General features: G+C 42.5%; 1 protein-coding gene across 2 annotated transcripts in view; it reads right to left on the reverse strand.

Moving 5' to 3' along the window:
• DOCK5 (dedicator of cytokinesis 5) overlaps window positions 1-16,405 on the reverse strand; it is a 216,285-nt gene that overhangs the window by 11,505 nt on the left and 188,375 nt on the right. For both annotated transcript variants that reach the window (XM_022595031.3, XM_089912792.1), the window contains 7 exons: window positions 14,440-14,521; window positions 13,225-13,309; window positions 12,479-12,565; window positions 10,285-10,461; window positions 6,379-6,462; window positions 5,583-5,720; window positions 3,231-3,397 (listed from right to left, as the gene is read on the reverse strand). In XM_022595031.3, coding sequence (XP_022450739.1) covers window positions 3,231-3,397; window positions 5,583-5,720; window positions 6,379-6,462; window positions 10,285-10,461; window positions 12,479-12,565; window positions 13,225-13,309; window positions 14,440-14,521 — 820 coding nt within the window. The remainder of the gene's footprint in view (window positions 1-3,230; window positions 3,398-5,582; window positions 5,721-6,378; window positions 6,463-10,284; window positions 10,462-12,478; window positions 12,566-13,224; window positions 13,310-14,439; window positions 14,522-16,405) is intronic.

Genomic DNA, 16,405 nt, shown 5'->3' on the forward strand with positions numbered 1-16,405 from the left:
TATAGTAGGGAGAAGAATTAATTATGGCACATTCATATGATGTAATGGTAGAGAGCCATCAAAAGTGATAATTAAAAACTAATAATAAAATTATATAGCAATATGGAAAATGCTTATAACAAAAAGACAAAGAGGAAAAACAAATTACCAAACTAAATCTGTGCTATAATTGCAGCTGTGTAAAGATATCTATGTCAATGGTAAAGGATAGATAAATCATTTAGAAAATAATAAATATTTGAGGGCTTCCCTGGTGGCGCAGTGGTTAAGAATCTGCCTGCCAATGCACGGAACATGGGTTCAAGCTCTGGTCTGGGAAGATCCCACATGCCACAGAGCAGCTAAGCCCATGCACCACAACTGCTGAGCCTGTGCCCTAGAGCCCATGAGCCACAACTACTGAAGCTCGCGTGCCTAGGGCCCATGCTCCGTAACAAGAGAAGCCACCGCAATGAGAAGCCCTCACACCTCAACAGAGAGTAGCCCCCGCTCGCCGCAACTAGAGAAAGTCTGCATGCAGCAGTGAAGACCCAATGCAGCCAATAAATAAATAAATAAATACATACATAAATAAAATATTTGATTTCCAGGTAGAAGGCCATTTGGACAGGTTACTTTTGTGATATGATTATTATAATATGGAATTACAAAATTATAAATAAGTGTTAAGTCAACGGACTTATATTCAACATTAAAATACACAGTGATGCTAAATACTCATCATGTATATAAAATTAAGCAATAGGTCACAAAATGGTACATGTCATGCTTTTCCACTTGAACACAATTATGAATTCACTCCTTTAAAATATTTTAAATTTGAACATATGGAAAGGCACTCCATGTTTCTGGCAAGAAGGCTCAACATCAAAAAGCTCTAAATTCAATCCATAAATTTAACATATCCCAATAAAAACAACAGGATTCCAGACAAGTTAATATGAAAATGAGCTATGTAAAACTAGCCAGACAAATTCTGAAAAAAAATTACTAGAAATTTTAAAACCTTTAAAATCTATAGTAATTAAAACTGCATTAGAACAAGTGCATGAACCACACAGGTAGATCTAAGAAATGGGGAAAAAGTCTACAAACAGACTAAAGAACATATCGGAATTTGATTTTTTTTATAAGGCTGACATTTCAAATCAGTAGAGAAAAGATGGTTTGCTCACTAAATGTTATAGGGAGAACTGGGTAGCCAAGTAGGGAAAAAAAATTGGCTCTATACCTTACACTTTATACTAAAATAAATTGCAAAGAATCACAGATTTTATTATATAGTGAAAACTTAAAATTAGGCTTTTTGTAGTCTTAAAGTGAGGAAGGCCTTTATGATATAAAATCCAGAAGCCATAAAATCAAATATTAACTTATTTGACTGCATTAAAAAAATCAGCATAACTAGATAAAAAGTTAGAAGCAAAGTCAGAAAACAAAGGAAAATTTGGAAATATTTCAACTCATATCACAAAGGGTCAATATCCAACAGAAAAATGTACACAAAGTATCTGACCAGGGCTTCCCTGGTGACGCAGTGGTTGAGAGTCCACCTGCCGATGCAGGGGACACGGGTTCGTGCCCCGGTCCGGGAGGATCCCACATGCCGCGGATCGCCTGCGCCCGTGAGCCATGACCGCTGAGCCTGCGCGTCCGGAGCCTGTTGCTCCGCAACGGGAGAGGCCACAACAGCGAGAGGCCCGCGTACGGCAAAAGAAAAAAACAAAAAAATCTGACCACAGTTCACAGAAAATAAAATACATACAAGCTACTAAACAAATGAAAAGATGCTCAACCTCAAACAAAACAAGAGGGATGAAAGAAAACCAGTATGCAACCAAACAAAAGCCCTAGGCCAAGAAAATATTTTCCACCTATCAGACTGGTAAAAATTAAAAGGCCTGATAATACACAATTTGGTGGCAAGATGTGGGTGAACAGGCACCCTTGTGTGTTGCTGATGGGACTGTAAATGGGTATAATCTCTATGAAAGTCAGTTTAGGAATAATTTTGAAAACTGCAGCTATATATGTTTGACAGAGCAATTTCAATTCTGGACTTTTTCTCATATTGATATACTTGAATATTAACGAAATAATATATTTTTAAGGTTACTCATTGCTATCACTACTGTGATAGTAAAAGGCTGAAATCAACCAAATGTCCATCAATAGACAATGATGGAGTGTATCACGGGTAGGGAAATCATGAGATGTCTGCAACTCAAAGGAAAGAGGAGGCTCTCGCAGTTTTGAAATGGAATGATTTTCAAGATCTAGTCAGTGAAAAAAGCAAGGCAGGACTTCCCTGGTGGCGCAGTGGTTAAAAATCCGCCTGCCAATGCAGGGGACACGGGTTTGAGCCCTGGTCAGGGAAGATCCCACATGCCGTGGAGCAACTAAGCCTGTGCGCCACAACTACTGAGCCTGTGCTCTAGAACACGCGAGCCACAACTACTGAGCCCGTGTGCCACAACTACTGAAGCCCGCACGCCTAGAGCCCGTGCTCTGCAACAAGAGAAGCCACCGCAATGAGAAGCCCGTGCGCTGCAACGAAGAGTAGCTCCCGCTCGCCAACGCAGCCAAAAATAAATAAATAAATAAACTAATTAATTTTTTTAAAAGCAAGGCAAAGAGTATTATATGCTGCCGTTTATAAATAAAAAACGTGTGACGAAGGATATATATTTAGGAACTGCTTCTAGTACAGATAAAGAGCTGCTGGAAAGGCACCACGGACATGAACCTGAACGCTAACATCGCTGGCCTCTGGAGAGCGGTACTGATGAGCTGGGAGTCGGGGACTGACAGGAGGCCGCTCATGAGATGTCCTTTTGTACCTTTGAAATTGCATGTGATTACATTGCCTACTCATAAAATAAACTTTAAAATTTTTAAAAATTGAAACAAAAAAAGTCAAGCAATAACTACAAATTATTCCGTAACAAACAAAATAGGATATGATTGGCTGGGTCATAAGGTGTGATAGCATTATGGGTGATTTTTTTCCCCCCATTTTTCATAACTGTTGCTACTATCACGTAAATAATGATATTCCTCATGATGAAAATGATGAGAAAGACCCAAAAACTAATAACCCAGGTACTGTGAATGATTTCCCTTACGAAGGTGATGCACCCACACTGACCAAGTCTCACTTTGGGGACCAAAGACAAACAGTAGGAAGGAGTTACCTCACCCCTCCTGGCAATTAAAGATGGAAGCCTTACCCATCAGATCCTGGTCTGGAAGGAGCATTATCAGATGAGTTAGAAGAGCTGGAGATCACAGAGGACGTCACCGAGGTGATGGACAATCTCCGCAGTGTGGACGACATGATGTAGGGGAGCAACATAGACCCTGTGCGGTTTTGCTTCCTCTCCGTCAAGTTGGGCGGCTAAAGGAGACATGACCCCTCATGGTTAGCTGGCCTGGAATTCAGCCCTTAGGAACTGGCACAGCCCCTGGTGGTTTGTGGTGAGTGCCCACCTGTATTGGGGTTGGCACCCCATTCTGATGGGTTGGTGCCTGTGCTGCGTCGGTTGTTAAATATTGCAAATACCTGTATTCTTTCTTTGTAGTTTGAAAGATTTTATTGACATATTATTTTGTTTATTATAATACGACATACGAGATATTTTGTAACTACATATCACAACATCCTGACATTTAAGCATGTAGGTTGTGAGTTCATTTTCTGTATATTAAGCAACTCTCCATTTTTTAAAAATTTGTTTAAGTGTAGTTAATTTACAATGCTGTTTTAGTTTCTGCTGTACAGCAAAGTGATTCAGTTAAATATATATATTTTTTTTTCCTTTTTCATTTTCTTTTCCATATGGTTTATCACAGGATATTGAATATAGTTCCCTGTGCTACACAGTAGGACCTTGCTGTTTATCCATCCTATATATACTAGTTTACATCTGCTAATCCCAAACTCCCAATCCATCCATGTCCCCCAATCCATCCCTTCTCCACCCTCCCTGTCCATCCCTCCCTCACCCCTCTTACATTCTTAGTTATAAACACAACTTCGGTTAAGCCTACCTTGTTTCTAAAACTAGAGAAAAATTCACCCTAACTTTCTGCCAGCCTCATGAGAGAGGGAAACCAAGATGTTCATTACTCATCAATAAAATAGCAAATGCCTCTGTCTGCTTCTCCAGCTTAGCTTCTACGGGCCATTTAAAAATCGGAATACTGGCCTAATAGAAAAGTTTAGATTGAAACTGGACACCTGATGCTTATCCTGGTGAATCTTAGGAAATAAAGGAATACGGATATACTCTCATAAGAAATGTCTCCAGTAGGTCACCATATCAAATTCAAATGTTAATATTGGCCTGGGTCTAATAAAAACTAAACTCATTGAGTGAAAGCCAAGTCTTTGCCATCTAGGAACTTGTGTTAAAGACAAATGTTCCTAAAAGAAAACTCTTAACTGGCAACAGGTTAGGAGGTAAATTCGTGGGAAGGCATGACTGAACACTTGGGTGACTGGGAGAGATGATCAAAAAGATACTAGGGAGAACAATGTAGCAGAGATGGAGGTACGGGAATAGGGGACAGGAATACATAAAAAGAAATGCAGAGCCTTGATTTGGAGGAAAGAGGATTTTTGAAAATCTGGGGTTCAAGAATACAACATTTGAAGAGAGCAGGATGAACTCATGTTAAAAAGAGTGGCTAGGGCTTCCCTGGTGGCGCAGGGGTTGGGAGTCCGCCTGCCGATGCAGGGGACATGGGTTCGTGCCCCGGTCCGGGAAGATCCCACATGACGCGGAGCGGCTGGGCCCATGAGCCATGGCCGCTGAGCCTGCGCGTCCAGAGCCTGTGCCCCGCAACGGGAAAGGCCACAACAGTGAGAGGCCCGCGTATCACAAAAAAAAAAAAAAAAAAGAGTGGCTAAATGAAGCTGGAACCAAGCATACCATCAACTGTGGGAGAGAAAAGGCTGACCCATGTATCACTTCACCCAACTTCTTGGGAGGAAAAAAAGAAAACTGCAGCTGTGAGAAATGTTACAACTGTCTAAAAAAGTCATGACATCAGCTACATGCATTGTCAAATGTAATTCACAATTCTCTGTCCCCTTCGAAGGTGTGATGAGTAGGAACATTTCACCAAAATAAAAAATAAAGATTAGGAAAAACTGTAGGAGTTGGGCTAGACAGGACAGGAATAACCAGTGTCTGGGATTAGGAAACCCCAATTTCTAGTAGTGTGGTTTTCACAGTGTGGTGCCTAGCCCCGCAGCACTACCTGGCGGCATGTTAGAAATGCAAATTCTTGGGCCCCATCCCAGACCAATTGAATCAGAAACCCTACTGATGTGGCCCAGCAATCTGTTTTCACGAGCTTCCAGGTGGTTCTGACGGTCATTCAAGTTTAAGAGCCGCTGTCCAGCACAACAACAGGTGAAGGTTATCAAGAGTGGACCATGCCTTCTCCGAACTGCCCCAGGGTTTGCATGCCATTCCTAGGCTACTTTGACTCATTTGGCATCTGAAAAATGGATCAATATCATAAATGGTAGAAGAGACTAGAAAAAGCTCATAGGCTGTTGAGACAAAGCCTACCAGTGTTATAACCCCATAGAGCTTTTCCACTTTCTCCTTGAGTTCCCGGAAGCAAGAAGACAACCGGTCGTGCAGTGGCTTCAGCTGCTCCGTCAGCTTCTCCCCATGGATGCGGATCCCCTCTGTCAGCAGAGGCATCTGGGAAGGAGGGCATGAAAGGAATAGGATATTGTTTAGGAAGAGGGATAGTTCAGATTTGGATGCTGGGGAAAGATGGAAGGTGGGGATGGACAAGTAAACCGGTAGACACAGCACGTTTCAAACGAAAATACTGCTTCTCAGTGGAAAGCTTGGGAACTGGATGCTCTTGGGTCAAAGATGCAGAGGGATCTGCACACTGGGGATACAAGTAACCAGGGGAAGGGCTGACAGGCAAGGCAAATCCACGTGAGCCTGGGGGCCTTTCTATGCAGGAGTAACTGATACGTTTCACCTTGGACTGAGCTGGATGGCTGCGTTTCCTCCCACTGTTCACAGAAGTAGTGAGAGAGAGACGGAAACTGAGGCCAACATCTCTCATCTGGAAACACAAGCCAGCAAACCGATTTGGGGACTTTAATCTCCCCTCTAAGAAGACCCCTCTCAACACTGTGCAGTCTAATGGAATGTTCTTCCTATGTTGCTTAGCCAAATAAATAGATAGGTTGTGATTCCAAGGGTTAAAAAAAAAAAAAAAAAAAAAGTAACCCTAAACGTGTGCTTGGAGATGGATGCCGTAGCGACTATCTTGGTGTTGTGTGTGGTAGCCGCCCACAGAGCGTGGAGAGCTGTCCAGCCACACCTGCCCTGGACATACCTGCAACGCTATTAGTCGCTTTAGCAGCTCGATCTTCTCCTGGTCTTCAGGATGCTCCTGCAAGTACTTTTCTGTAAAAAAAGCCTAAAAGCAAAGCATTGGCAAGTATCGATTAGAACACATTCCTATCTGTGTATCTGACCCTAAGAGGAAGGGGAGGGAAGCCTAGAAGGGTGAAACACGTCTTCTGTTCTGTCTGATGAACCAGGAATGATTAAGTAAACATTCGTTCCTTTCCTGGGAAGCCCTTAAACCACCGGAGTGGACAATTCAAAAAGGAAAGAGTTATTCTGTAGTCTTCCTGGAATCATGCAATTCCTAGCAAGAGGACATTCGCAACTGCTACACACACACATCAAATCAAATCAGCAGAGCAGAATGTCATTCATTAAATAACTTCCCCAAAGAGCTAAGAAAAGGCCAAATGGCAATATCAAAAGGTTATTCATTAGAGTAAGTGCCTAGATCTTATAAAGAGCAAAAACTCAATAGGCCGAAGATGTGGCTGAGAGTTTTCCTGCCCAGCATTTTATAGGCTGTACCACAATTCCTGAAGATTCATATTGGCATTTTCTTACTAATCACCTATCCAAAAGGCTATTTTGAGGACATCATGAGAAATGCTATAGATGTGAAAGTCTTTGGAAAATATTAAATGCAGGTTGCATTTATTATGCTAGGTCAAGACCATGTCACCTATAACATCAATAAACATTTGTGGAAAGGTCCTATAATAGGGACATAAAACTCAAACTATAAATACAGGTGTTCCATAGGAGACCATTTTAAAGACAGAATTCATTAGGAAAGAAAAACTAAAGTCTGTAGTGAACATTGGAGCTCCAACAGAGTTCAAAACGGGAGTTATCTATTTTCTCCCTGTACCATAACCATCATTTCTGAGAGTGCTTTTGAAGACCAGCCTTCAAAGCTCCCCTTCACTCTTTTGCTTCACTAGTAGGAAAACCACCCCATCACATGAAACCCAAGAGTTCCTGAAACTACAGGATACAGTTATAAAAGGGATCAGCCCATTTTGTGTGGAAAACAGAATATGTGCAAACTCTTTACTTTGTGGGAAGATGTTACGGGTTAAACTGTGTCCCGCCCCCCACAAATTCATAGGTTGAAGTCCTAAGCCCTGGGACCTCAGAATGTGACCTTAGATGGACACAGACTTACTGCAGATGTAATTAGTTAAGATGAGGTCACATGAGAGTAGGATGGACCCCTAATCCAATCTGACCGGTGTCCTTGCAAAAAGGGGATATGAGGAGACAGACACATGTACACAGAGAGAACATCATGTGAAAAGCCAAGGAGAAGACAGTCATCTACAAGGCAAGGGATACCAAAGGTTGCCAGCAACCCACAGAAGCCAGGAGAGAGGCAGGGAACAGACTCTTCCTCAGAGGCCTCAGAGGGAATCAACGCTGCTGACACCTTGATTTCAGACTACTGGACCCCAGAACTGTGAGACAATCAATTCCTATTGTTTTAAGTCACGCTGTTTGTGGTACTTTGTTATGGCAGCCCTAGAAAACGAGTGCAACAGAGAATATAAATATATGGAATCCATGCATCACACAAAGGAAACAGGACAGCACATTTCCAGAGCAGGGACTGTCAATATAAAGGAAAACATAGGATTTGCTTAAATCTTCAGCCACCTTTACCTTTCAAAATACACGCAGTTTAAATTTGAAAGTTAAAACAATTTTTTGACCTCTGATGAAATGCACTGAAATTCCCAAAGCATCAGATGAGTCAGGGAACATCAGAGCAGAGTCCTGCCTCAGAACAGAAAGGGCTGATGAATTACCGCACACACCTCCTGTGTTCCGATCACTCAGGCGCTGATTAAAGAACTGCCTTAAAATAGGTCGCCTGTATCAATAGGTAATGATGGATTCCCGACCCGATTGCAATAGTTCAAGGTGATCAATGAGTTTACCTATTTCTTATGTTTAGAAATGTACAAAGTCATACATATTAATTAAAAGTAAAAACTAACAGTCTTTAAAAGTTGCTGAAATAAATTTGTTTATATATCCTTCCTTTTCTTCCCTTTTTTATTTTAATTAGAAGATGGTCACACTGGAAAAAACTTCATATAAAATTATATAATAGGGGCTTCCCTGGTGGCGCAGTGGTTGAGAGGCCGCCTGCCGATGCAGGGGACGCGGGTTCGTGCCTGGGTCCGGGAAGATCCCACATGCCGCGGAGCAGCTGGGCCCGTGAGCCATGGCCGCTGAGCCTGCGCGTCTGGAGCCTGTGCTCCGCAACGGGAGAGGCCACAACAGTGAGAGGCTCGCGTACCGCAAAAAAAAAAAAAATAATAATAATTTTGAAAATATATATATATATAATAGTCACAGATACTGGCGTATATAAATCAGAGTTCAGGAGCATTCTGAAAAAAAAATGAATACTTGGAAAGACACATCAAAATTAGTACCAGATAGCTTATAGGAAAAAACACACACTGAAATCATTACAGCATTAAAAAAGTATTGTATTCTGGCCCTAGTATTGAATTCCATTATAACACTAGAAATTATTACTGAAACCTAACATCGGCAAACCAGAGTTCCTCTGGTGCTTTCCCAGCTGCTGAGACTAAGAAGACTAAAGAGGTTGAGAGGTTGAAGAGACGACAGAAGAAAAAAGATCACCGTAGCACTGGTAAGCCCCACTCATCAACAACACTCAAACTGGGACATCCCTGGAGGTCCACTGGTTGAGACTCCGTGCTTCCAAGGCAGGGTGCACGGGTTCGATCCCTGGTTGGGGAACTAAGATCCCTCATGCCAAAAAAAATAAAAAAGAACACTCAAATCACACATTCTGTTCCAAGTAGACAGGAAGAAAACCGACCCTGATCAAGCCACCACTACATGGCAGGGGTCATATGATGTTCCTCATATACAGGAGGTCTCCCTTAAGCCCCACGTCACTCCTGTCAGTTATGTATTTTCCTTACTTTTTTCAAATATGAAAACTGGAGCTCAGAGAGATTAAGTATCTCCCCCAAGAGCACACAGTGGCCAATGGGAAGCCAGAACTGGGTCATAAGAGTGACTGATTCTGAAGCCCCTGCTCTTCCCAGGACGTTGTGTACAAATGGGAATAAGAGAATCAGCCCAGTTAACCTTTCTCATCTTTCCCATCCATCTCCTTTTCTTCCCACTCACTCTTCATGTTACTCAACAGGGGTGTAACCTGTTTATTTATACTCAAGAGGAGGACCCCCAAATTATTTAGCCACTGAAAACATACCTAGCAATTAAAAATCCTGCTTCTATTGATTATATGTAACCAAATTCTACTGAATGCATTACCTCCACTTTAAGTGATGCTACATCCAGACCCTATGCAATGGAGTCCCATGGGATGAGCATTCCATTCATGTTTTTCCAGAGTAACAGATACGACACTTAGCTGAATTAATTTAATTGTAGAGCCAGGGCCAGCGTTTGTCCATACAACCAATGGCACACAATGTCAGGGTTCCAAATAGAGCGTGGCTCTGTGTTTCCCACAGATGCTGCTTCCCTTCCAGGGCATCCTCAGGTCTGGGGTCCACTTGTATGCCTTCTACCTTCCAGGGGAGAGAGGGAGTGGGAAGGGAATTCACAGCTGGTGAATCAACCAGAGGTCTATCAGATGGATCTTTCGGTGACTCTACCAGACAGTGACCTAACCCTGGCTGGGTGGCTGATGGTGTCTAGCAGGTATGAGGTCAGGGAGAAGCCTGTCATTAATTTCATTTGCCCATTCACAAAGAGGGGAGAATGAAAATCTCTCAGAGAAGCTGTAAAAACGAATTCACCAGCTGTCACTGGAGAAGGCAGGAGAGACACGCCAGACCTGGTGGCCCCGTGGGGTTCCCGGGACGCAGCCCACCTTCTCATAGTTGGAGTAGCCCCCCATGACAGCCGGGTCCACGATGCCACTGAGCAGCATGGAGAGGGGATGCACGGAGAGGGACCGGTCCCAGGCGTGCTGCTGGACACAGTTGCTGATCTTCTCATTGGTGAGCTCCATGGTTTCAATGGCATTCTCCAGAGGACTGATTTCCTCCTGTGACAGAGAGCACGGCAGAGGAGAGACGCTGAGCTCCACAGCCAAGACTGGAAAAATCCTAGGTCTTCCCCTCCAAAGGCATACAATTCCCACCAAGCTATGGAGGAGTGATGTTTTCCTTGTCAAAGTCATGTTTTTTTTTTCTTTTTGGCCGCACCGAGCGGCACGCAGGATCTTAGTTCCCCAACCAGGGATAGAACCTGTGCCCCCTGCAGTGGAAGCGCGGAGTCCTAACCACTGGACCGCCAGGCAAGTCCCGGGGTCATGTTTATTAATAAGGATAGCACATTTATTTGAAATGGTGTTGGTAAGCTGCTAAATAAGCTATTTAAAATCTCAGAAAGTACAAGGATGATTTAAAAATTGGAGCTATGGTAATGATTATTTCTTGGAGCAAAGTGTCTATGGAAATTTTGAGAAGATTAAATTGGAGCTGTAATGATGATTTTTTCTTGGGCAAATCTTTCTTACAGGTTTTTGAGAAGATCAATGACAATAGAGGAGCAATATATCTGACCCAAGACACCTCTGCACACCAAAAACGTTCACTGGGAAGAGGTTTGATGCTCCTTCCGTGAGAAAAGGTAAGTGATCTTGGAAGTCACACGTTCAGACCATATATTAAGTCTGCTTAGTATGGGTTCTACGGTTTATGGAAGTCAGAAATAATAGGATGCATTAGAATATTCAAGCTGGATTTTGGATGCGAATGAAATGAGATGCAATGCAGATTCAGAGAGCTCCTCCTGTGGAAATGTCTTCCAAACCAGATTCAAGAAAAATTGTGTCCTTCTTCATTTTACCCTGATCGACCAGCATGATCTCCTACTCCAGAATGGATTCCAAAAGACTCTGTCCAAAATCATATTCATACTTGAAGAATAATTTATCACTAGTGGTATGGAACACACCAAACTTCAGATTTGTTCAAGACGTATTTCTTGATTACTTATTTTAGCCAAGTACTGTGCTATGCACCATTGTTACAAAAGCGATTAAGATATAATTCACGGCTGGAAGGAGCATACGGTTTTCACAGGGTCAGGGTGGGGAGCTTTCAAGATAGGTAAGCATGGTAGGTAACTCTTTAGAAATAAGCCAAGGTTGTGACAGGGCACAGAGAAAGGGCATCTAACACAGCTTGGGAGTTTCAGAGATGGCTTCCTGGAGAAGCTGGTACCTAAACTAAATCTCAGTGGGAGTTAGGTTGAGAAGTGGTCAGAGGGCATGCTGGGCAGAGAAAATGTCAGAGAGGGCTGACATAGCATGGAATGAGCAATTTAGTTCCAGTAGATTCCATAGAAGATGAAGTGGAAGAGCTTAGTCACACAGACCCTGTACGCATGTGCTAGGAGCATGGGCTTTCTAGTCTAGGCATTGGGGAGCCATAGCAAGGTTTTAAGCATGAGAATGATACAGCCAGGTTTTCACTATGGAATTCACACTCTGAGGCAGAGAGGAAAATGGACCTAAGAAGCCAACGCAGGGAGGCCAATCAGAAGGCTTTTTCAATGGCATCAACCAGAGATGAATGAGGGACTAGAAACAGGGTACCTCAGCAGGAGGGCTGGGGGAAGAAAACTAAAACAGATTTAATAACTATTAAAGAGGTAAAACAAACAGCTTTGGGGAGTGATGAAGATGGAAGAGTCTAGGATGAATGGTGATGTGACTAGCTGAAAATAAGAGGAAGTGTTCTTGGAGAGAAGAATGTGATTGATAGGAAACTCAAAGGAGGAATTCCAAAAATGTTTTTGGGCACAGGCAGGATCCTTGAGGAGACAACACCCATTGGGTCATAAAAGAGCCATTCACTGGGAGTAATCTTTAGGGTTGGTGTTGTAACATCAGTTTGACAAAGGAGTTCTATTCTACAAGCATGTCTTTTATTTCTCTTTTGGAAAATAAAGTGGGCCAGAGGAGCTAGTAAGAACTGGAGGGGGAATTTAACAAAGACTCTCATTCTGTTTGGAGACAGAAAGAGTTTTCTGAGTTCCACTTTCAGATAACTTACTGTTGAAATCTGTTTGACTTCAAACCACTTGAGAATCCCAGGGAAGGTATAGGCAGTCGTATACGTGGTCCTTTCAATCCACATGGTCTGGTGGAAGGAAGGAAAGTAGGAAATGGTGGTCAGTTCCCAGGCAAACAGCAAAACTCCCAGGTTTATGAGATTCTTTTTAAATTTTTTAAAATAAATAAAAATTAAAATTATTTCATATCAGAGCATAGTTGATTGTTAGTTTCAGGTGTAAAGCAAAGTGATTCAGTTATACGTATACATGTATCTATTCTTGTTCAAATTCTTTTCCCATTTAGGTTATTACAGAATATTGAGCAGAGTTCCCTGTGCTGTACAGTAGGTCCTTGTTGGTTATCTAGAGATTTTATTTTCAATGCCTCCTTAGTGAATGGGCCATTCTTTCTCCCAAACTTTAAGGATTCTAAGTGTTTAAAGCAGAAATGAATTATCTATTGGGGCTCCCTCGCCCTTTTTGATGGGAAATTTGAGGTCCAGAGAGGTGTGACATGCTCAAATCAAGGTCATGGTGGTGGCAGGCCCAGGAGTGGAGCCCAGTTCCTGGATCAGTAGTCTAGAGTTTTCCACTGAGACAATAGTCTGCTGACTAGGTAATAAGCACACGGAAACTCTATCTCCAGGGCTGCCATCATTTCTGCTGTAGATGCTGGTTGAATGGAAGGCCTCCATTTTGGATGTCCATTTCATCTTGTTTTAGAGGATGAACGTGGTGGACTCACAGCAAACTCATTGTCGGGATCCTTTTCTCCTTTCCGGAACGGCCGAGAATATCTGAACTGCTGTACTTCATTGGCTCTGTAGTAGCTGGGAAAGACACAGCCATATGCTTTCATTTCTTTCTTACAACAAGCACTGCTCCAACAAAACCTGAGACACATCTTACACAGACTGAGTCTTATCCACTAAACTACCTCAAAACTGACATAGTCTCCACGATGAAGGCTGGAGATGATGCAGAATTTGATTTTTTTAAAACTTCTTTGGCCATGCCACGTGGCATGCAGGATCTTAGTTCCCCAACCAGGGATTGAACCCGTGCCCCCCTGCAGTGGGACCATGAAGTCTTAACCACTGGACTGGGAGGGAAGTCCCCGGAATTTGATTTTATTGCACATCTTAGTTTTATTATTGATGAATCTATCTCACAGCTCACAATTTTGAAAGGCATATGGATTTATGTCCATGTTTGTGATCTCATTTGCATAGTTCTCTAACAGTTCTATCAATCCTAGTAGCATTTTAGCTTCTCAGGAGAAGGAATTCAATCATAGGGGAACTCACTGATTGAAGGCCAGGTGAGGTCAGTCGCTACTGGCCAGTGAATCCTTCTGAGTGGAAAAAAGAACTAGGGGATCTGAAACCTAAGAGTGAAATTCTCAATTTCCTTCCCTCTGCTTAAAAAAAAAGAAATCTCCAAATCCCTTGAGTTACCAAGCTCTCATCTTATACTGGAAATGGAAGGGACAGTTGTTATGGTCTGAACATTTGTCCCCCCAAATTCATATACTGAAATCCTAATGCCCAATGTGATGGTGTTAGGAGGTGGGCTTTTTGGGTGGTGATTAGCTCATGATGGTGGAGCCCTCGTGAACGTGGTTAGTGCCCTTATTAAAAAAGAGGCCCCACAGAACTCCCTCACCCCTCTCACCATGTGAGGACACAGTGAGAAGATGACCACCTACGAACCAGGAAGAAGGCCCTCACCAGACACTGAATCTGCCAGTGCCTTGATCTTGGACTTCTCAGCCTCCAAAAATGTGAGAAATAAATTTCTGTTGTTTATAAGCCACCCAGTCTACGATCTTCTCTTACGGCAGACCAAATGGACGAAGACAACAGGAGGTCTTCCAAACTCTAATGAATTTTGATAGACTTCTATATAAAGAAGTGTGTGAGACACATGGTTTAAAAAACAAACAAAAAAACGCACTTACTTTAAGATCTGCTCTGGAACTGGTTTATCTTTGTAGCTGGGCGGCAGGCTCATCACTGGCTTTACGGTGAAACACTGCATGTCTGAGGAGCTCGTTAAGGAAGGAAAAGGGCTGGGCCAATAAGCTGTCACAGCAAAAAGGACCACCTGTTCCTCCTGCTTTACCGATGGAAATGGTACCCACACCGATCATTCCTTTGAACCAAATGCCAGGACCGCATTGAAAACGGGCTTCCCTCAGATATTGCCAAAATGCCTTATTAAGTCATAATCTTGGGACATTTTTTGGTCAGACACGTGGCAAACAACCTTGTCTTAGGGAAACAGACATTAATGAAATTTCAGGAAAACAGGTGACTAGCAATTGTCTTAAATCATTTCTTTTGGACAAGCATCCCTCTGAATTAGCCAGATTCCAGAGCCCGGGCAATAGGAATTCCTTGTTATCTCTGGATACCATTTGTTTACCAAGTACCAGAGCCAGGCACTGTAATAGGTGCTTTGAATATGTTATCTCCAATAAACACAACAATTTCCAGGTGGATGTTATTAATCCCCTTTACAGATGAAGAATCTGAGGGTCTGAGAAAGCCCAGATCACACAACTGATAAATGAAGTCAGACGTCAAACTCAGCTCAGGGGGAAGGTCTCCCTCTCTCACTTAATGATCTGATCTTAGGCATGACTTTGTTTTCCCTTTACCAACAATGCTTCCAAATCTATAGCATTGAAACTAGAATTTAAGGCACTGGGTCTAGACCTAACATTCACTCCCAGTATTTCTCAACGTGAAGAGTGCCATCCACTGGCAGCAGAATCACCTGGAGATTTACTCAAACTGCAGAATTAGAATTCACAGCTGCTGAATTAGAATCTCTCCATGGTGATTCTTAAGTATAATAAAACCTGAGAAGCACTGGGCTATACCTTAAGCTATTATAACTTACAAACGTTTTCACACAAATGATCTTTTTAATTTGATCTTCCCAGAAATGCTATTAGATATTTGGGAGAAACAGAGCTCCCCTCACACTTTATAGATGAGAAAACCAAGGCCTGGAGAAACTAGGCAACGTGCCAAGGTAAATTGGCTATGCAGACGTGACTCTGGGACTCCTGTTTCTACATCCAATTCATGAAGACCTCTTTTCATTCCCATCCCAAGGAGGCCCCGCAAGCATTTACTGAATCCCTACAACTGAAACAATTTTTCCCAGAAAACCTTTCTTTTCCAAGCATCCACTGTGTTAAGAGTCCACTCCACTCTCCTCTGAAAGGCAGGTCTGCCTACTGATCTATCATTGCTGTGTATCTTTCTATAGCTACTGACCATTCGATAATAATTAATACATATTGAACTTTTATTATGTATTTACCAGGCACTGTTCCTAGTATTTTACAGATACTCAATCTTTGCAAGAACTCCAAGGGGAAGAATGATCATCATCCCCACTTCACAGGTGAGAAAACTGAGGCACAGAGAAATTAAATAAGTTGCCTAAAGTGACACAGTAAGTGACAGCACTGGGACTCGAACCCAGGCAATATGCTTCGGAGCCCTTTCTCTTATTTATCTACCATGCCACACCAGCTCTGTCTTAGCAACCTCTTTTGGAATACTGTTTACCTTTATAACATCTTCATTTTTTGAAAAGCATGCAATTGGTTTTTCGATGACATTATATGTTACCAAAAAGGAGCTACACATCTTTATCCAGGATCCAGAATTCAGAACAGGAAGTCTATTCACCTCAGGCTCTGCTTGTGGCTATAACACACATCCCTTCATATTCAACATTTGCTTCTCATCTCTCTCCTTTAGTTACGCCATAGCCCTGAGCTAAGGACATTAGGTTCCCAAAGCTTTTACACAGAATGGGACACTGAGTCAGGATGGTTAAATGAGTCTGAGGCCAGGACCTATCGGTACGCAGGGATGGGATGGAACCCTCGGCTTCTCTGGCTG

The sequence above is a fragment of the Delphinapterus leucas genome, chromosome 6 (assembly GCF_059928025.1).
Source record: "Delphinapterus leucas isolate spDelLeu-1000000601 "Yukka" chromosome 6, BTC_Dleu_Yukka2, whole genome shotgun sequence".
NCBI lineage: Eukaryota > Metazoa > Chordata > Mammalia > Artiodactyla > Monodontidae > Delphinapterus > Delphinapterus leucas.